Source organism: Anthonomus grandis, chromosome 7 (assembly GCF_022605725.1).
Source record: "Anthonomus grandis grandis chromosome 7, icAntGran1.3, whole genome shotgun sequence".
NCBI lineage: Eukaryota > Metazoa > Arthropoda > Insecta > Coleoptera > Curculionidae > Anthonomus > Anthonomus grandis.
In genome coordinates, this window is record NC_065552.1 from 15,176,635 (window position 1) to 15,197,878 (window position 21,244).

Sequence of the window (21,244 nt, forward strand, 5' to 3'; positions counted from 1 at the left end):
TAAATAAGAGAGTATTAAACAATAAGGTGACATTCAGCTAAAATCAAACAATATCTGTGTATTACAAGCAAAGTCTTGATTTTAATTACTTTTAAATACTTTTAATAATTTATTTTTTATACCCTGCATTATAGGTATAAAAAATAATACAATCAGTCTCACAAGTAGTAGAATAAACAATCCTTACAAAATTTAAATAATCTTTACACCTGACCTTAAGGAAGCCTATAAAGGAAGAACAAAATTTGATATGCAAATTTATATTTCTCTTGTGTTAAAAGTAGAATGGAATTCATGCAGCTTTTTGGTAGTGAGCATATAGATTTTTTAAAGAATAAAATATAATTTTTTTGACCATACTATGTAAAATGTAAAATCATAGAACCTATTGGACAGACAAATAATGTTGCCGATATCTTATAATTTAAATTGCATTTTTTGATAAAACCTAATTTTATGTTCAGTGTAACACTGCATTTTATTGAATTATATAATTAATAAAGTTTAGCGCCTTAAGTGTTAAATGGACAAAAAATGTAGCAGGCTTAGAATTTCAAATAAAACTGAGTTTGTTTCGAAAGGAATGCCGATGTTTCAGCCTATATTTAGGCTTATATTTAATTATCAAGGTTATTTCTGTTTAAAAAACCATTGGCCATAAATTTTTTTAATGTATAAGGACTTAAAAAGTTTATTAAAAGCTGCCAGGATTATGACTAATATTCCCTAATAGTGTTTACAGAATAGTACAATGAGTAAGATGTAAGAGAACAGCTAAATATTTCAAAAGAAAGATTGTCATCAGAGAACTCAAAAAAATACTAGTAACTGAACTCGATACGAAACAAAATAAGCCATATGAACGAAGATATTAAGTTGTCTTATCTTCAGATGAGAAGCAAGGTGTGGATCGAATGTGAAATAATTAGAGACCTATCTGAATAGACCCCATTTCAAATAGTAATATTATCAACTAATTCCTTGATCAATCACAATATTATTTATACTCATACTAATTTAATATGAATTCTAATGAATACTTTTTCTAAACGAAATAATATTAACACTTGCAGGTAAAACTGTAGGGCTTAGAGCTTATCTGCCCTATCAACTAGGACAAAGGCAAACTGTTGAACTTTCTAAAATTATAAATGCTAAATTCCAGAACCGAGAGGATGGTGTGCATCAAGGCGGACAAAAAAATACATCCATAATGCAGGCCAAGACTATTGCCAGCCCAAGTACATAATTATGAGGATTCTGACTTTAATTGGCACTATCCATTTCAGTTTATGTTCTGCAGTGAAAATGATGCGTCTGTAGACCTTTTATGGTGCATATTATAAATAGTGTCCATTAAAAAATACCTTATATATATTGGCCAATATGGAGAAAGTTTTATGGAAACCTCATTTGCCTATAATCGAAAGGAAGTATTTTTTGGCGATTCCTACCAATAACTAATATATTATTTTATTTTCTCAAATTAATCCAAAGCAATTGTTTTTGCCATTATATATAGATAAACGGACTTATTATGCTGTTTCTTCACAAAAATAAATGAGTGTGTCTGAGTAGATGCGTCATCGATGAGTGCACGCTTAGTGTACCACAGAACATATCCTTCCCATGAGATTTTTAGAACATTATTTTATTCCCAGGTTGCGCTATACGCTAAAGTGTTTTTCATGATGTTGTTGTTTTTGACCATATTTTTTTCTTCTACTTCTATGTATATTTCGTGTTTTTGGTTCACGAATACGTGAATGTAGTATACTATTTATAAACATTACTATTTATAACAAAACTATCATTGATGGCTAAATAACTTGTCAGAGCTGTGTGCTGAATTGTGCAGAAATTAAACTAGATATTTAATAAATTTCCCGTACTGAAAACCCATTTTAATCGTGGTCAGCCAGTTGCTTCAAATCATATTGTAATTTTGTTTTAATAATGGCAATAGTGGATACATATTTAAGTGAGGTAAGGAAAGAAGACAAGAAATATAAACTAATATTATTAGTTCTCTTAGAAAATCACTTTATATGAATTTTGAGTATTTTTTCTGTTTGCTTTTTTTTCTTTTAATTTAATCTGTTTCCTAAAACAGATCCTGTTTTCTAAAGTTAAAAATTATTTGGTTTAATTAAGCAATATTTATTATAGATATTGATGATCTTGAAAATCACGAAACAAAAATCACCCATTTCTTAAGATATAGCATATTTCCATTTAATTTGATCTTAAATGATAGCTCAGATACTAGAATAAGTATTATATGTAAATATATAAGTCAGGATTTCATATAAAAATTAACGTAATCCGCCAAGAAGTTTGAATAAAAATCGTTATAATAATAGACGGCGCCTCCACCATCCCGGTAGAAAAATCATCGTTCATTTTCTTAGTTACAGGTGGCGCAAAATTTTAAAGCCATATGTGCATATTGCAAATGATGTCCTCGTAGTAGGAGGGTTCTATGTTCTCTGATCTGTACTTAAAAGTCTGCGAACACTTCGCATAAAAAATAAATGTTTTAATAAAATAAAACTAAAAGTGTGTTATAATGTGTTATATAGTTTTTAATTTAATTAAGACACAAAATATGATTTTCCAGAAAAGCGACATAAACCCGTGTTTGTAAAGTTTTAACTTACTTAGTTACGGCTCTCATGCTATATTTTATTTCTTTATGCATTCACAAGTTAAAACACAATAGTTGGCAGGTATATGGACGTGGTGAATAAATTCTTCTAGCTTAATAGTACTTTACTAAAATTACCCCTACTGGAAGCAAGCGCTACCTATAGTACGTATATCTCTATACGGAGCAAAGAGCAACGATACTGCTCAGATCTCCTAATAAGTTCTGTTAAGTGCCAATTAAAATAGGAAAATTAAAAGTCATTTAATCACTCTTGCCTTATTTAGTTGTTTTTTTAAAAGGAAGAGTATTATAAGTTATGAAATTTGTAAAATTATTATAAATAAACGTGAATTAAAAGACCTCTAAGCAATTATTACATAGTGATAAGAAACAAAATAAAATCGCGTTTCAATTTGTTGCAAAAAAGAAGTTTTAACAAATTAGTTAGATCTGGTATATTGGAGCAAAAACTAGTTTTAGGATGCTAAAGAGATTCAAGCCACTTGTTCGTAATATTTGATAAATATAACACTTGATTATATAAAAAAATGAGCCACCTAAAGTTAATAGTTTTTTTCATTGTAGAGCTTCGCAAGCTATAATAGAGTTAAGTCCCAAAATATAAGAAGAAAAGAGGCAAAAATATTTGCCTGATTTTCGACCTAAGATATACATATATAAGACATTTTGCTACAACATTAATAGGCAAAAATGGCGTTTAAAAGATATTACTTCCATTTTATTCATTTTAAGTATTATATGTAAATATATAAGTCAGGATTTCATATAAAAATTAACGTAATCCGCCAAGAAGTTTGAATAAAAATCGTTATAATAATAGACGGCGCCTCCACCATCCCGGTAGAAAAATCATCGTTCATTTTCTTAGTTACAGGTGGCGCAAAATTTTAAAGCCATATGTGCATATTGCAAATGATGTCCTCGTAGTAGGAGGGTTCTATGTTCTCTGATCTGTACTTAAAAGTCTGCGAACACTTCGCATAAAAAATAAATGTTTTAATAAAATAAAACTAAAAGTGTGTTATAATGTGTTATATAGTTTTTAATTTAATTAAGACACAAAATATGATTTTCCAGAAAAGCGACATAAACCCGTGTTTGTAAAGTTTTAACTTACTTAGTTACGGCTCTCATGCTATATTTTATTTCTTTATGCATTCACAAGTTAAAACACAATAGTTGGCAGGTATATGGACGTGGTGAATAAATTCTTCTAGCTTAATAGTACTTTACTAAAATTACCCCTACTGGAAGCAAGCGCTACCTATAGTACGTATATCTCTATACGGAGCAAAGAGCAACGATACTGCTCAGATCTCCTAATAAGTTCTGTTAAGTGCCAATTAAAATAGGAAAATTAAAAGTCATTTAATCACTCTTGCCTTATTTAGTTGTTTTTTTAAAAGGAAGAGTATTATAAGTTATGAAATTTGTAAAATTATTATAAATAAACGTGAATTAAAAGACCTCTAAGCAATTATTACATAGTGATAAGAAACAAAATAAAATCGCGTTTCAATTTGTTGCAAAAAAGAAGTTTTAACAAATTAGTTAGATCTGGTATATTGGAGCAAAAACTAGTTTTAGGATGCTAAAGAGATTCAAGCCACTTGTTCGTAATATTTGATAAATATAACACTTGATTATATAAAAAAATGAGCCACCTAAAGTTAATAGTTTTTTTCATTGTAGAGCTTCGCAAGCTATAATAGAGTTAAGTCCCAAAATATAAGAAGAAAAGAGGCAAAAATATTTGCCTGATTTTCGACCTAAGATATACATATATAAGACATTTTGCTACAACATTAATAGGCAAAAATGGCGTTTAAAAGATATTACTTCCATTTTATTCAAGAATTAAAATTACCTCGTTGAACACAATTTTTAGCGAGCCCCTGTATTTTCTATATAATGGACATATGTATTGAAGGTAACAAAATATTTGAAGAATATCGCTTAATAATTAATTATAGACAGAAGAGTATACATAGTTTTTATCTGCTTATACTTAATTGTATAATATGGTCTTGGCATTGTATCAAAGAAAGAGTTTGTATATTATTGAATATTTTGTACAAGTAAGGGAGTAAAAAAATGAGTATTATTTATAGGTGCAACAAGCGTATACAGTCTACCGAGTCCTGAGATCATAAACAGATTCGTTTTGGGAATACACATTTTATAAAAATAGAGTCAGAATTAATATAAAAGAGGTTATAGAGAAATTACAAATATAGGGAAGCTTTTTAAATTCATAATTTTCTTGATTAGATGTTAACTAGTATATAAATACATTTGTAAAAAGTCTATGATAGTTTTTAATAGCAGTGGGTATAAAAGACAGATTCTTTTAACAAATTCTTTGAGAGTATGATACAATTTTATATTATTTTAGTTTTATAACACAGAATTAAAATAATTACATAATTGGCTATAAAAATCGGCTTAATTCTAAAAATGAGTCTCAGGGGGTTCGTCAATATATTTACAGGTAAAAGGATTTAGAAACCAGGAACAAAAGCTTTTTTCGTGTTTGTGCTTACATTTCCCTCGTCGATTTACATGTGAGAAACGGGTTGGTTCAGAGTCTATGGAACTGCTCTCACTATCTCTGACCTAAAATTAAAAATCCATTGCTAAATTATAATTTTTATATATAGGGAAAATACTAAATGACTTGGTAAAAGATATGTAAAAGGCAAAGCTAATATTAAGCAAAATAAGTTAAAACAGTAATATTTTTATTTTTTATTGTTCGCTAACATATGGCGTTAACAGTTAGTATTATTGTGAAGCCCCCTTAATATCTCATAGTGTGAAAGTTGCTTTACTGTTCCAATCTGAAGGCAATCTAAAATGTCATAATAGCGAATTCCATTGGAAAAAAAAATGTGTCACTAGGGCAGCACCAACACTGGTTCGGTTCAGGTAAAAAACCGCGCTGTTAGATTGCCAATGGTTATTGGATTTAGCCTCGAGGAAAAAATTCAAAAATTGGTTGTTGTTAGTTCAGGTTATGTTTTACATTACCTTCCCTTAAAATTTAGTTTTGCTTATATGCAATTATTTATCAAGTTCCCCACATAATAATCGCCATGTTTTCTACTTACGAGATAAGAACTAGAGCCGCACGACCCCACATAGCTAGTGCAGCCAGTTCCGCACGAGCTGTGGAAGGTCGTGTGGAACTGGCTGCACTCAGGGCAAAAAGTGCCACCTTGGTGCCCCTCTTGGATTACACAAAGCTGCACTAATTACACCAATGGCTTGTAAATTTTGGCCTGGTTCCGCACTCGTGCTACATTTTTTCCCCCAATAGATTTCGCTATAAGTGAATGATCCAGTTTCAAACCCTTTAAACGCCTGTTACCACTCAACCTATTTAACTCCCAGTGCTACCAACGAAAATTTGCTTAAATGCCTGATGCATCCAACCATCGTGCAACTACACAGAGCAGAGAACAGGTACATTTTCAATGATGATATACCTAAGTGTTTTTTAATCAAGTTGAGGTGAATTTTGGATGTATTATTATTTTCCAAGGTATAATTACAGTTTTAATCCTATTTTGGACATATCTATGTCATAGTTCTCAATTTTTAGAATGGGAATTTTTAGTCGGGCATTTCCATTTCCTTGTTTTCATCTAGGTTAAGATATTTATACAAATATCCTTGCACTAGTTTTTATGTATATTAGTAATTGCCCAGCCAGTTACAGAAATCATAAACTTTTAATATTTTCGTCGAATCAATCCTTACAAAAATCTTAGAGGGAGATCTGTCATGTAAGTCCCAGCAAAAATGTTACCAATTATCGAATTTCATTAAAGTACATTTCTGGTTCCAAATTTAACAACCCTGATAATCCTGTGCGACTTAGATGGGATGCTGTACCATGGACATCACATAAAAATCAAATGCAAAGTGAGCATAATTACTCAAAGGACTCTAATGCAAAAAGTCGTATTTGCAACTCAGTCCCAAGGTGTATCTCAAGCTGTATTCATTGATGTTAAGAGAGAACAGCTTTATTAAATAAACTCTTAAGTTCATTTCATGAACAAAAATCTTCAATAATCAAGATTATAATTCACCATTTTTTCAGACCTTGCTTCAGACATTGTGAATTTTGATAGTACGCCAATATCCTCCAACTTTGATTGCGCCTATTTAAAAAATAATACGGGTCATAGTGACAAATTCTTCTACTTGAGAATAATAGGGGCATTATTGTCATGGCAGGAATGTCAAGGATAACCTTACATAGGTCTGTCATGTGTATAAGTTATCTAGGCTTAAATTTCTTCTCAGAAATGAAAGAGCTCATGTTACATCTTCAAAATCGCTGTATAATGATAACAAAGGAATTTATAAACTCACAAACTTTTCGCTTTCTACATTTTAAACGTCGTGCCAGACTGTAAGTGTAGTACTTAACACATTTTTTCGAATTACCATTAGCTTGCACTCTTGAATCAGTACTTTCTAATATTCCCTTTGCATGTCCCTATTCTTGAGCTAAGCTAATCGTACAGGCGGAGTCTATGAGTGATCTAGACCCCTGCTGTGCTCTTATGTTTGATGAAACTTCTTTAATTTCTGGGATTTTTTATGAAAAAGTAAAGAATCTTTGGTTTTGAGGATTTCGTAGGATTCCTAATCAGGCAAATCATGCTTTGGTTTTTATGGTAAGGGGCCTAAGCAAACCGTACAAGATTCCTGTTTCTTATTTTTTTACAAAAAAGCCTATTAAAACTGAGACTTTAAAAAATTTATATTATATTTTATAAAAGATTTATATTGTTATAAAATAAAATATATATTCTGTTTTTATTTGCTCTTGTTAAAAAAATAATGAAAAAACATGTGTATTAAGTTGTACATATGTATTTGTGTAATATCTGGTCATTATTAATTTATTCACTATAAGAAGACAGATTTATTTTAAGAAATAGGTAGCATTTCTGTTTTTGTTATAAGAGCTAATATTTTGTTTTCCATAATATGTGATAAAATATTATAAGATATACTTTATTGTTAGGAAATATAAGGTTTTCTATCAACAAAAGCAGGCTAATGATTAAATCGTAACAATCTATTTGTTATTATACCACAAACTAAAACTACATTGAAATTAAAACTTGTAGAATTTGGATAAGCACAATTAGATACAACATTTAAAAGACAGATCATAGATCAAAATTTGGTAAAGTACATATTTTTAATTTTCCTCTAAACTGCTTGACATAGACTGCACATCTAATATTCTCACGAAGATGATGAAATATTTTTCTTTCCTCGAATATAAATGATTTGTGAGTAAGAGCACTTTCCGGCATCGGCCTTGATTGAATATTTGGGTCAAATATTCAATCTTGATTCAATATTAATCAAATATTTAATCAACGGTATCGGTAAGAGAACAGTAAATTCTTGTTTAGTTTGAAGATTGGCTCTGTTGTTATTGTTTATTTTATGATTGCAGTGTTGATAAACAAGACTAGCTGTGTCAAGTATGTATATCGAAGCGAGAGTCAAAATTCGAAATATTTTAAAATTCTGTCTATAGGATTGTCTCTAGCGATGCCATACCTGAGATGGTATTCAAAAAGAGAAAAATATACTGTCCTAGCCATTTCAACTCCCAACTCCAAGCTTACACACTTAATTGCAAAACATCCTGCAGAAAGTTTTTGCTTAATTTAAAAAGATTGTCTTCAAAACGCAGTTGACTGTCAATGTGAACTCCTAAAAATTTTATTTTAGATTTATTGTCAAGAGGATTATTTCCAACTTTTATATTTTTTATATCGTATTTAAAACTTAGTATATTATGGTAAGTCATAATGGTATTATGAAAACTCGTTTATGATACTTTAGCTATCTTTCTGTAAGTTTTTCGAAGTATGTAATCTAATTTTGTATTTTTCAAAGTATGTAATCTAAGCACTTTACACTCACTCAACTTTCTCAATGTTTCAGCAAATGTAGTCGTCAATGGTTGACGCAGTGCTATTAGAAATTCTTGTAGGTAAATCCATATGCATTACTAACCCATAAGCTGTTTTGCATATTTTTGAGCATTGTAGAGTGTATCTGGTTTTCATTACAAAAATCAATATTAAATTACCACCTGCAATAACCATTTAGCATTAGAAGAAATTTCGCACAATATAGTGTCAAGTTTATTTAAAGTCATTTATTTTAGGTGATGGAGACGATATAAACAGATGACATAAAAATTTGAATTTCCACAAAAGGATATTGAAAAATCAAAGCAACCTCTTCACACATTTCATTAAATTTATTGAAGTTTGTAAAATGTATTGATTACTTTGACAAAATTAGAGTGCCTTCATGGGTGAATTTTCTCTACAGAAAAATAAAACGGATTAATAGTTACGGATGTTATATTTTGAAGCATGATTATTAATTCTACGTTATTTTCTAGGTCATCTCTTCTGGGGGGTAAGGTGGTAGATAATTTGTAGATGTGCACCCTCCACCCGATATATTCAGAAGGGGTTTGTTAATCTAAGAGCTAATTTCAATTTGTTCATCAGAGGAATCTTTATATTTTCCAGTAGTAGTCTGAATATTATTTTTTTTTAGAGAAGTAAAACAAAAATCTATAAAATTATATATTTTTTTTTTAATGAAAATTGCGATCTTCTTTACTGTTTAGCGATATACCTTTGTTGTAGTAGTCTTAATATCTAAATTTGTCATATAAGTCCAAGAAATTTATTTTTGTTGCATACTGTCTAAGATCTGTCACCACACTCATAATTCTATTATTAATAAAGTCTATATTTTTATAAGAAAAATATGTCCTGTATTTAGCTGGTGCTGTACATATAATAAGGTTAGCGTAGAAATACATACAGTAGGCCGTAGGGTTATATCACTTAACATCAATATCAAAATTATTAACGCCAGCCAACACAACCACGAAGTCACTCATTGTCAACTCAGAAATAGAAGATTGTTGGTCATTTACAATAAAATTCCGTGAAATGTTGCATTAGGTTTGCAGACAACCTGTATAGTGTATATTATAATTTAAAGAAAACTGATTTTCATAATAAGGATAAAAATATTTCCTATATTCGTCCGTTAATACAAGAATACTGTTTTTATGTTTAGGGTCTTTATGTTTTTTATATTTAATATTGTTGTAATTTATGTTAGCCCTACAGTTATTGTTATTTCTATTGCTATGTTTATCCCCATCATGAGTAATTCTACTGCTATTCTTGTTATTTTTACTACCCCCACTATTTGCGCTGTTTTAATGTTCAGGGTTTGCAACTTACTTTTGTGCTGAACATCTTCTTTAGTTGAAACAGTTAGTTATATAAGTTAAGTCTCCCTATCATATTACCGCATTCCTCTTTGATTTCGCTCATCTCTTGTTTCAAGTAAAATTTTCTTTTTTAATTAAAATTTTCTCCGAGTAGTCTTTAATTATTAACACTGAACTAAAAAGTTTAGTCTTTAGGTTCTCACTACATACGTGACTTTCATTAAAAATATTATTTTATTTCCCCCCATCTTCAGTTTGTCTTTTAAGAAAATCTGTTTAAAACTTGGTTTTTAAAAGGTTTTATTGTATTTTCTTGCTCATAAATTTTCTTTTTAATGTTAAAAATTTTCTGTGATTCTATTTCAAAATTATTTTTTGTTACAAATACATCGTCTTAATAATCTAATGTCTTTCTTCTTAATCTCTTCATTTGTTCGTCCTTTTCCATAATCTTGCTATTAAGTCGATCTATATCGTACTTGAAATTCAGAACTTGACAGCTTAGACTTTTCTTCTAATTCCAAAAGTTTTTCACTTAATTTTCTATTTTCACAATGAATTTTCTCTATTTAAAGTTCATAAGAATTTTTTACACATGTACATTCATTGCAAAACTAGTTTTCTGGATTGTAATGTAAAATCGAATCTCCGTTGTGCTCTTATTTCCCGCAGTTTCAACAAGTGATAGATGTCGGTACATATAATTTTATTATGATTGTATAGATGGTTAAAAAATATATATGTTTAATTTTTTAAAATTTACATTATGGTAAAATCCGAAGGAGGATCTTTTTAGAATCATATTTTTCACTTAGATGTGTTTGTTATATGCTCCCTAAAATTTTTTTAACACATATGGAAACAAAAAAAAGCAGATAAGAAAAGTCTGAAAGGCCAGAAATTATTAGGATTTTTAGCTCAAATATGCTTAATACCTACACCAATTCCATATTCATACATAAAAAAACTTATTTTACGTTTTAAAGCCCTTTGAAAAAACAAAAACACATCCTCAAATATCAAAGCATTAGGAGTAAGCAGCGTTAAAATGTCTTATCAACAGTGCCCAAAAAAATAAAACGGTTGACGTACCAGCGAAAAGTGAGCTATCGTATCTCGTAATAACAAATATGACGTCATATTTTGGTATGTCAAATAGCTATCCTATAGTGTGAAAATGTCAAAAATACCATTGAATTTATGACGTATTGAATGCATTTTATATTCCCTACTTGATTATTTTGATGCCTTTTTATATTTATATTTTTGTTAATGTCTTAAATTATAACTTCTATGATTGTGATGGTAGCTTCATATTTCTTTAATACAATTAATCTCAATGATTACTTAAGGCTGGAGATTGGTTTGGCCAAGTAGGATAATATAATATTACTTCTTATATTCGCAACTTACCACGGAATCGTAGCCACTTTCAGCTCTTCGGGAAATAGCAGCCGGACTATGTTTTGAAGTTCTTGGCGTAGAGTCATGTCCAGAATCGTACTCCTCAATTTTTTGAGTAAGTTTCAATCCAGTTTCGAGACTTAGAATCGCCCGATTGACCCTTTCGGTGGACGGCAACGAACTAGGAGGTGGTATATGAGCTGTCTGTGGCTGTGAGGTTATCGAGGGTCCTGAATTCATAGAAGCTGTATTTTTTTGGTATTGCGGATCGGTACTCGACGGTGCACCTGACAGCGCACTTCTAGACGCTGTCTCTTTGAGTAAATTTGGGTTCGATGCACCTGAAAATATAGAGCTTCATTATCTATTGTAACTGATATTATAAACTGCATTTAGTAATAAAAAAAAATATCTAATTATTATATTTTTTACTATAAGTAAGCATGTAGTAAAAAATTAATAATGAGTTTACAATTAATTTCAAACCCCTCAAAATAACAAAATAATGAAAAATCTTAATCTTACCGTCGGGATGCCTTAAAAAAGCCAGATTAGTCTCCCTATTAGTTAACTTGCTATGACAATAATTTCGTCCTTGATGAAATCTACCACTCCTAACATCACAAGGTCGGCTTAAATCTTGAGTACTGGCACTTAGAAAACTATTTTCGTACCAATTCTGAACCGTGTTGGGCCTGCTTATGCTACTTCTACAATTCTCGCAGAACTTTTCTTGAACATAGGCTGGTTCTGAGTAGATACTACTATTGTCTGGTATATCTTGCTGCATGCCACCGTAAAGCATGTCATTTAAAGTAAGACTCTCGCATCTGATATTTTCAAAAAAAGGAAATATTTAAAAATATTGCTAACAAATCGTAAATTGTATGAATGTACCTCGTTAGTAACTTTGGGTGACTTCCTTCATGATGACTACTTTCTTGAGATTGAAAAGTTTCGGAGTTTCCAACCGTGGCTTTGGCCAGTCTATTACTGTAAAGCTCGTGTAATCTTGCCAGTTGGTCGAATTTCCTTCTTGTAGTATCATCATACGAAAGGTTTCCATTAGTTCGCGGATAAGGATTGTCTGGATCTTCATAGTCATCATAATACCTTTCATACCTAAAAAAAATTTTTTTAAACCTAATATTGATAATAATTGAAATATTAATTAGTTTTTAAAAACATACCTATGCCTAGGCAATATCCTCTCCAGATCTGTAAAAACACTCATTGAATCCGTAAAAGTAGAAACTACAGTCAAATTTTCTTGACTTAATATCCTTAGGGGATGATCCAAAGGATTTTCTTGGTCTACCTCGGGCAGTGGATTTTCAGACAAGCCCATACAAAGTGCAATATCTTCTTCAGTGACCTGTAGGCAACTGTCCATCATTGGTACGGGCTCTAAGGGTTCTTCAACCTCAATAATTTCAAGAACTTCATCCTCTTCATCCTGGTTACTTATTTGGTCCTTTTGGTCATTAAAATTTTGTTGTTGGTAACTTTTGTTGTACTCAGCATTAGAAAGCATTCGTTCCTAGAAGCAACCATGAATATATGATATTGCTCTACTTCTAGAAATAAATAAATTACCTTTAAAATCATATCCAAGCTCTCCAAAGACACTTCACGCGAACTTAAAGGTTGTATGATAGGCAAAGCTGGTGGGAATTCTGGTTCTTCTTCATCATCACTTTCGGACTTTTTCTGTTGGTCGTCTGTTGGAGTATCTGCCTCGAGGATTGAATTTTCTGCTCTAGAATTATTATATAAAAATATACTTATTGCCCTCTTAAAATAATAAATTTGTCACTAACCTATTAAGCTTTAACCCAGTTCTTATAACACTTTCTTCAACAATCTCATTTTTTTTACCAGAACTGATTGGCTTAAATACAGCTTCATCCTCATGGACATTTTCGGATGAACACGTTTTAAACTGAGTAAGTTCTTTGTTATCTCCTCTTCCATGTCGTGAAGAGCTTGACGCTTCTTGCTGATTTCTGGGATGAGCTGCAGGAGAAGATCCAGGCTGATATTTAGATTTTTGGATCTGAAATGTCTGGTGTTCGACCCATTTACGGATCATATGTTTTTTATGTGAGTCCATGTAACCATACCTAAAATTTAGTATGTGAATATGAAACCTTTAAAAGATTTGGAATTAAAAAAATAAGAATAAAAATATGATTAAAAAAATATTTAGATATACACTAAATTGCTTAAATTATTGTTACATTATATTGAAAAAAAAACATAGAAATATTTACTAACCCCTGCGATGCCTCGTGCGCTGTACCTTGCATGGGACCATCGATCCAAGTTTCCCGTTTTTTAATATGACAAGGTTCTTTAACCAAATGCCGTGCTTCAGCAACTTTACTTTTAGATATCCTAAAAATGTATAAGTCATAAATAGCTCGTAACATGATTAACTTACGGGTACCTGGGTCCGTCAATCCACTGTTCATCACTAGCGCCATTTACAGAATGTTTCGCGGTTTCTATGGGTTTTTTAATTGATGGTATCCTACTGGGTGATCCCTTTGACGTACTAGTATGCGCCGGCGATGTCTTGGCACTCTGACACGGAGTTTTTATTGGACGGTAGGTGGACGATTTTTCTGGCATGTCACGATCTAGTTTTGGAGATGATTTTATGGGACGCTGCTCTGCTGATGAACCTACAAACACAATTTTTACATTAAATGTTCGCAGGTATACTTTTAATGTCTATTATTTCTTATATTAAATGGAATAATATATTAAAACACGAATAATCCTATAAATTTTGAGAGATTAAGATTGAGATTTTAATTTAGAAACCATAACTAGTTACAACAATACTTTAAAACAAATATACGTTCTAACAGTATATTTGTTTCAAAGTATTGAAGTGTATGCGTTTAAGACCATTCATTTACTTCTACTACTATTATCTATAGAGTATAAAATGTTAAGAACTTTGTAAGCGTAACCTGACAGAATTCTAAAAAATTGATAAGGTTCACTTTTATGTCACTTATACTATACCCACATTTGAAGTATTGCAAGTTAAAAATGTCTCTATAAAAACACAATTTTAAGTATGTGTAAGTTTAATTCTAAGTAATTATTATTGTTAGGATTTATGTGCCCGATAAGTATAATTATTTTTATAAGATTGCTCCATATAAATTCCATATAAACCATTGCTTATAAAAAAATTACGTGTCCGTATTTTCATGTCAGTTTTTATGTTTTAGTAAATTTGAATAAAACCATGTTTTCAAACCGAAACATGATAAAATATGATTTAATAGCAAAACTTAATTAATTTCTTGAGAAATAATGATAAAATTTTATTTAATTTTTTTATTAAAATCATATTTACTATACAAAAAATATACCTCTTAGTGCTTTGCTCATTGAACATCGATTATCTCCAGAATTCAAACTAGGTATATAAACAGGAGGGTGTTCTCCATCTGTAGCATCGTCAGCCCTACCAACGTAAATTACTGTATCAGCCGATAAGTCACTACTAGATGGATCGGGTTCACTACTGGTCCCTGTTGTACGAGTTTGTTCTTCACCTGATGAACCACCTAACAAAATTAATATTTATTGCACATGATGTCTTTAAGAATTTTATTGCTAATTTATTTACCTGAGCCATTTCCAGTTGCAGTGGAGACAAATTTAATTTTTCTTCTGCGCATCCTATGAATCCTCGAAGCAAGTTGTACGGTAGTTAGTGTTTCGGCATAATTTTGTGCAAACGGCGAGACGTGAACTATCATGGCAGCATGACAGGTTAAGGAACTGAGACAGTCTGTAAAAACCAATAATATGAATACTCTGCTCCATACTCTTGCGCTTGCTAGTACTCTCTTACCTTTTAGAAGATGGGTTAGTTTATGTTCTTTGTAAGGCAAATGCTTTTGGCCATTAAAAATTGCTAACAGAATATTTCCTACGCCGGATAAAGGTATGCCTCCACTCGCTTTACCTCGTTCTGAGTTTCCCAGGTCAATAAGGTGAAGCCTTGATCTTCCTCCGGCAACTATAAATAATAAATGAAAAATGTTATTTTAGTGACTCAGTTTGATTATTTTAAGATATTCAGTAAGAACCTAGTTGTGGAAGAACATATAGATAGATCATAATAAAATATTATTTTTAATTTAGATTATATTTTACTAAAACCAGTTTTTTTGATAAAAATGATATCTTGATTACGGTCAGAAATAAGCAAGAGGCTATAGCTAATCACTTATCTGTGCATTCTTTAAATATGGTTTTAAAAGATATTACCATTTGCTTATCAGGAAATAAGAATTTTCCAAAACTCAGTTTCAAATTAAAAGCAAATTTATGCAAATACATTTTTCACCGTTGAGAATAAAGATGTCCTGGGACTGCGCTGGCGCGAACGAATTTATTATAATTGCGTCTCCTTATCTCGTCCCTCCCTCGCGGACTTCCTAAAAACTTATTCTTTCCAGTCGCTTTTTTAATCTGAAAGATTGTCCTCGTATAGGGTATGGCATCTCTCCGCTTTTGCCTGAAAAGCCTCGGGCAAGAACTGTCTCAATCTGATATACTGGATTTTGCTTTCGAGGAAATTTTATTTTGCAATTTTCAAACTCAGGTTTAAAGTGAAAAGTATGGATGCGAGAGTTTTATAACTTAATATGGAAAATTATTTTAAAAAGGTTTTGAGTTATATTACTTTAGTAAATAAGTTCTTACCTCCTCCTTTTCCAGCAACACTATATTGGTAAACATGTAGTGTAAATAAAAGGTGCGAGTCCCGAGAATCATCTCTCGATGAAGGTGTTCTTCCATCTATAGCAGCATCTAAGTAGTGTGCGGCTTTTTCTGCAGATGGCACCCTAAGCTCGCAGTGAGGAGGTTGATTGCCAAAAAGCGGGTCATCTCTAAGGTACATTCCTGGAGATTGTTCAGAGTCTGAAACAAAAATTTGCTTATAAAATGTCTTAAGTAGTGGGTTTTTGAACTTATCTTATCTACTATGTTTTAAATATTTATGTTTATGTCCCAGCTGTAGAGGACAAAAAGGGATGTAATTGCAGTTACTGTGTATTAAATAACCAAATAAATAAAAAGCATCATCTAGTGAACAAAAATTTAGCTATTTAATTGTAAAAAGGAAAAAAAAGTTATTTTTACAAGCATAAAACACAGAGCAAACCAAACGGGTAAAAAAAACTCAATAAGAGGGGCACATCAACGAAAAGATATATTCAAGAAACTCATTTATTTTAAGACTATGCATTTCAGCCACTTGTACCATAAACAGGGAGGACATGTGAGTTTTCTACAGGTTCTTAAATATCTAAGATAATAAATAACTACAGTAGGTCAAATATGATATAAGAAAAAAGTCAATGTAAAATATCCTAAAGTAATTAATTATATTTAATAAACATATATTTTATAAACACCCTGTATTCGTTTAAAAGTATCTCAATCGCCCGAGAATTATCTTACATTCTTGAGAATCTATACCCTAAACATAAATAATAAAATAAGCAGAGATTGAGAGAGACCCAAAAAAGTAAAAGAGGCAGTGAGTGCTAGCACTTCGGCTTCTAAAGAGCCATGTATATAGAGTGGTCATAGTTGACCAGGTGTGATGGTGTTTGTCCACTAGGTGGATATTAGAATGGTTGTGATTATTTTGTGCACAGGTTAATCATGTCGACATGTGAGTAATATTTTATATTGTTGTTGTATAAATCCATTACTAGAGTTTTATGGGATACCAGAGTTTGTCGCTGTTTAGCGAGGTATTACCAGGTTGTGGTCGATTGTGTAGCAATCGACAGCGATGCCCTCTGAGCGCGCAGTTCCTTCGAGTTGGTCTTGTGAGTTATAGAGGGCCCTCACTTGTCTTCTCGATTGACACATTTGGATTCTAAGATCTCGGTATATGTTATCTTAGTTTCCGAGTGTTGAGATGCTTACTGCTTAGCGGCAGTGGAGCGTCTGGGGTAGCCTTAACTATTTTAGGGGACCCTAGCTAGTCGTCGAAGAAAGAAGATATATATGTAAATTATTAGCAAACATAAAGTAACTATATTGAGGGTTATTGGCATGACTGAATCAAGGGGACCGAGGTTCCCCGGTGAGTAAACTTAATCTTTATTAGATGGGTCAGTACAGTAAATCGTAAACATTTCTGTTTCATGGTACTCTCAATCTCTTGCTGTATATATGGTGGAGCTCGCTGAATGAATTGCATTGTCAATACTCAAGTAAGTTTAATTTTAAAATACCCAAATTTTACATATTTCTTAATTTAATACGAATAATAATTTATTATCTGACTAAAAATAATAATTCAAACTTTCAATCTATATTATTTAGAAAATTTTCGTGTTTCTCTCTGTGTAGTATGTTGTGCAACAAAAGAACATTTAATTTATTCCAAAATACGGAGGAATTGTAGGTTAATGACACAGAAACTAACCCAAACATAAACAGTGAAATTCCTACGTCAGAACGCCGGCATGCTAAATGCTTTTCTGGCGCAAAATATCACCCACTTTATATATTAATGCTGTAGGTTTCGCATTGTCATCGCTATTTTTTAGAAAAAAAAAAAACATGGCTTTTTCAGCATAAACTATCAAATTTAGTTTAGATTTATCAAGTTAATTTAAATATTAATCTGCATTTTGTATTGTACTATTTAATGCTCTTCATAACTACAAAGTAAATATAATACATTTTTTTATATTTTTAACATTTACTTAAACAAATTTTTCTCCAAAGATGGGCCAGAACGCTTACTAACCAGCCACTCTGTACAAGATAAATTATTACCGTTACTGAAAATGTGCATCACCAGCTGTACCTTTATCTAAGCGTAATGGTTTCACAGTGCGACAATGCGATTTCGTAATTCTTTCACAGTTTCTGCTGGGGTCATTTTAACTAAACTTAAACGGTCGTAAAAAGGTGACACTAAAGAAAAAAATTTAAGGAATTTGAGTCTGGAGACCTCGAGAGCTTATATTAGCGAAATACATATCAAACATAAAATTTGTTAATAGTAAAATGTTTTGTGATTTGGAACGCAGATAAACGTACGTTTAATTCCTTATAGATATTTTAAAAAAGTACATTTGGTAAAACAGTTTTTTTTTAAATTTAAGATTCTTAATGAGTGAATTATCTGTTGTATGTACTCACATCATACTACTTTGATCAATTTAAATAGTACATTTATGCTCCCAAAACTCTTGAAACCTGAGTTCTCTCGGGCGACCAAGTCAGCACGCTACCTTGTCATTTTAACGGCGTTTTCGAATTTGTAAACGCCACGCATATCGCGGGGGTTAAAGATTAAATATAAACAAAGCCAGTGATGAATGACCTATCAGGTGAAGTTCACGGGCCGATCGTTCACGTCTTACAGTAGCTGTAAAAAAAATGCGTTCGAGTAAAACGTGAATCGAATTTTGTTAAATGGGTAAAGAAAAAAAGATTTAATTTACGATTGAATAGTTAGACATCAAGCTTTAAATAGAAAATTGAACTCCTTATTGATAAATACTTTTAGTAAGATATAAAGATAAATATACTTAACCTTATTGGTCATAAATCATTCTGCTGTAGGACGTCGTATTAAGGGCGACGAGCAGCAACATAAGTTAAAAGTTTTTTTGCACGAAAACTTTCTTTATACTTTTCTATTTACGAGCCTCCAGCTTTTTGTGATATGTACTGCAGGGCATTAATTTTCGCTTTGCACTACCTGTTTTATGTTTCGGAACGTTTTTAGAGCGATTACTGTCGTAAATTACACTCGCGACAATTTCCTACGTGTAAATTTTATATTAGACGACAGCGCATAATTGCATTTTAGCATTTTTGTCAGTTTATGGGTAAAAATACTATGTGGATAAAATACAATCTAAAAATAAATATGCAACGCATATCCAATTACCTTAAATTAATCATTAGTTAAACAGTTTAGTTTTTCAGCAAACATTAGCTTCAGTTACTTGAACTTGGCAATTTATTTTGCAGACGATATATTTCAGATAAATTATCGACTTTGAATAAGTAGCACGGCAAACATAAAGGCGCTGTGTGAGAATGATCATAAGAGTAATGTTATTGCAAATCGCACGCCGAATCTGAATTAAAACTATGCCTATAACCTTCCTCGGGCAAAAACATTTAAGTGTGCTTATTTTCGTATTATCTAGTAGCACAGTTTAGGCTCATTGCTAACACACACTAATTTATATACATAAATTATAAATTTTTAATTTTTACATTTTTAATTAATACATAAATAACAGTTTTGTATCACCTTGCATCTGCATATTTTAGGCATGGTGCCCAGCCCTCTGTGCTCTAGGTGTGGTGTGGCGGAAGAAACGGCATATCATTTTATAGAAGAATGCTAAACATGAGCTAGGATTAGAAGAGGAATCATGGGTACTCCCTTCCTGCCACGCGAGGAACTAAAGGACCTTAACAGAGAAGACCTGCTCTCCTTGATTGGGACTGGTGGCATGCTTAGGGAGACTAGAAAGGGTAGCGGAAAGGTCTTCCCGTCGGATCTTGTCCCTTCACCATTACTACTACTACTTTGCATCACCATGTTTTAATTCGAAAATATTCTTAAGCGTCCGCAATTCTATCTTACCTTGATTATCAATTTTCATTTTTAAAAAACTAGAAAAAAATTATTCTATCCTCTTGATTGTTTGAAATAATTACAATTACTCTAAATAATTACAATAATATTAATGGCGATGTTAATAAAGTTTACAATAAATTAATTTACTGTGAGCTTATGATGTCATAAAAGCTCCCATTGTTACATTTGCCCATGACATGCAGTAAATGTAAAAATAATATATGTTAATGTATATAACGGAAGCGATATAAGTATAATATATTTAAAGGAAATAATATAGTATAGATACGTATAATATAATAACTTAATGATAGTTTACGATAACAGTGTCAAGAATATCGCCAGTCAGAAAATTTGGATCGCCACTTTACTTTTTTGAGTGTAATAAACTTTCAACTACTGTGAAGCAAAACTTGATAATGTAGAGATAGGGCTTAATAGGTTGAACCACTGAATTATGAAGTAAACCTCACAGCAAGTCAATGAACCGACCGACACCGCAAGGATAATAGTTAAAACGTAGAAAGAAAACCGAGAAAAAAATTAGAATACAACCGTGATAAGTATTCCAGAACCATTTATATATAGTATTTATAGGCTCACTTTTACAGAGGGTTTTTCTCTAGCTAAGAAACTGAAACTCAATAAATCAGCGATCTCTACGCTCTTGGCCTATAAGCCAATGTTAAGACTGGTGAGTATAATGAGTAGTGGGCACGTGCGTCGAATCCACAAACGAGTATGAATTTTCCCTCAGGAACATATCAAACCTAATGGGAAATACTACTAGTAACAGTGCCGGTGAGATTCTGCTTAGCTGGAAGCCAAACCAATAATAAACCAAACTAACTTGGCAAAAATTACCTGATGCTGCTCAAGCACTTTACGGCACCACTAACTCAACTGAATTAAAATGGCCGAGCCGAAACTCCCTTTTACAGAGGCGACAAAACTACCAGAAATCTAGTTCTATTGCTCTTCCTTATCAAAACAAAACCATAGTAAAAAAATTAACAATTTACTTTTCCTACAAAAGGAACGAGCAGTGACAATAGCTCCAGCTCAACCCTGCTGGCTAGCATCGTCGGCAAAAACACACGTGGAGGATATCATACCCCGTCAACACCCCAAGGGGACGTCAGATAAACTCCGAAGGCTTCAGAAATCAGGCATCAAAGCCTTACCGAAAATG

The 21,244-nt window shown here is 31.8% G+C and overlaps 1 protein-coding gene across 4 annotated transcripts in view; it reads right to left on the minus strand.

Annotated features, from left to right (window-relative positions):
* Nucleotides 1-268: 268 nt before the first annotated feature.
* LOC126738159 (kinesin-like protein CG14535) overlaps nt 269-21,244 on the minus strand; it is an 871,125-nt gene continuing 850,149 nt past the window's right edge. For 3 of the 4 annotated variants that reach the window (XM_050443347.1, XM_050443348.1, XM_050443349.1), the window contains 13 exons: nt 16,122-16,340; nt 15,265-15,432; nt 15,037-15,201; nt 14,777-14,974; nt 13,834-14,071; nt 13,662-13,781; nt 13,205-13,507; nt 12,981-13,143; nt 12,575-12,924; nt 12,282-12,506; nt 11,910-12,214; nt 11,394-11,725; nt 269-5,287 (listed from right to left, as the gene is read on the minus strand). In XM_050443347.1, the coding sequence (XP_050299304.1) occupies nt 5,123-5,287; nt 11,394-11,725; nt 11,910-12,214; nt 12,282-12,506; nt 12,575-12,924; nt 12,981-13,143; nt 13,205-13,507; nt 13,662-13,781; nt 13,834-14,071; nt 14,777-14,974; nt 15,037-15,201; nt 15,265-15,432; nt 16,122-16,340 (2,951 nt within the window). In that variant the 3' untranslated portion in view covers nt 269-5,122. The remainder of the gene's footprint in view (nt 5,288-11,393; nt 11,726-11,909; nt 12,215-12,281; nt 12,507-12,574; nt 12,925-12,980; nt 13,144-13,204; nt 13,508-13,661; nt 13,782-13,833; nt 14,072-14,776; nt 14,975-15,036; nt 15,202-15,264; nt 15,433-16,121; nt 16,341-21,244) is intronic. The other variant, XM_050443350.1, reaches the window with a different exon arrangement.